Source organism: Pteropus vampyrus, unplaced genomic scaffold, assembly GCF_000151845.1.
Source record: "Pteropus vampyrus isolate Shadow unplaced genomic scaffold, Pvam_2.0 Scaffold137, whole genome shotgun sequence".
NCBI lineage: Eukaryota > Metazoa > Chordata > Mammalia > Chiroptera > Pteropodidae > Pteropus > Pteropus vampyrus.
The window spans coordinates 2,713,088-2,714,134 of record NW_011888918.1 but is presented as its reverse complement, the minus strand read 5'-3'; the positions used below and the strand labels follow the sequence as shown (position 1 = coordinate 2,714,134).

The window sequence follows — 1,047 nt, the reverse complement described above, 5'->3', positions numbered from 1 at the left end:
GCGCCCCGTGTCTCCCTCTCGCTGCCTCTGCAGAAACAGCTCCTGCCAGAACGGCGCTCGGCGCGGCGCGGCCCGGAGCGGCGGCGTCTCTTCCTGCCCCCGCGCCTCAGGAGTTGCTGGAGCTTCTTGACAGAAAAGAGCCGAGCCGGGGCCTCGGGAGGACTGGCCAGGAGCGGCGCAGACGGTTCAGCCCCTGCTGGCCCGGGCGTCCCTCGCTCCCCGTCTTGGGTCCATCGCTCCCCTCGCCCCTCCTTTCCGCCTCCTCTCGCGCTGCCTCTCTCGGTTTATTTTTTCAAACGGTGTAGCCGCCAGAGGTGCGGTGTTAAATTCTTGGAAGGGGCCCGGATGTACTGAGGATGCATTACAATTTCACTCAAGGAGGCAGTAGTGGAAAGGATCAGTTTTTGGTGTTCGATGCAATAATGGGAATCAGGTAATCATCAGAAGGGAAGAAGAAATACCGCAGATCCACGGCTTCCTTGAATTTTGCACGAAAGCCGCCGACCGAGGAGGAGGGATTAATCCAGACCCGCTGGGGGGTGTTTTGACATTTCTCCCTCTTTGTGGCTGCTTCTCCTTTTAACACAATTTTTGGTCAATGGTCAATGAAAACACGAGGATGTACATCCCAGAGGAAAACCACCAAGGTAAGGCTGGCCCCGCCGCTCGGCCGGGGTTCCAGCGCGAGCTCCTGCCCTCCCCGCCCAGCTCCGGCTGGCCCCGCGGCCCCGGGGCCGGTCCCTATGGAGTTGCCCGGGGCCCCTCCGCCTCTCCAGACCGGTGGGACCGGGGCCCGAACCCCGTGAGACGGAGCGGAAAATTCCCGCCCCTCCCCCCCTCCTCCTGTGCCGGCTTCTCCGGCGCATGTGTTTCCTATGAAATTCCAGGCGAGGGGGAAAAGTTCCCCAAGTGTCTGCTTCTGCCTCGCTTTCTCGCGTTTGCCTGGAGAGCCCAACTGCCCGGCCGGCCGTGCGTGGGGGAGGGGCCGCTAGCGCCGCCGAGCCCCGCTGTTCCGAGCCCCGTCAGCCGGGGTCCCTCGCCTGGCTC

The 1,047-nt window shown here is 63.4% G+C and overlaps 1 protein-coding gene across 1 annotated transcript in view; it reads left to right on the top strand.

Moving 5' to 3' along the window:
* Window positions 1-20: 20 nt before the first annotated feature.
* Window positions 21-1,047, top strand: part of CACNA1C (calcium voltage-gated channel subunit alpha1 C) — a 614,430-nt gene continuing 613,403 nt past the window's right edge. The window contains exon 1 of the mRNA XM_023535193.1: window positions 21-647. Within this exon, the coding sequence (XP_023390961.1) occupies window positions 599-647 (49 nt within the window). The 5' untranslated portion in view covers window positions 21-598. The remainder of the gene's footprint in view (window positions 648-1,047) is intronic.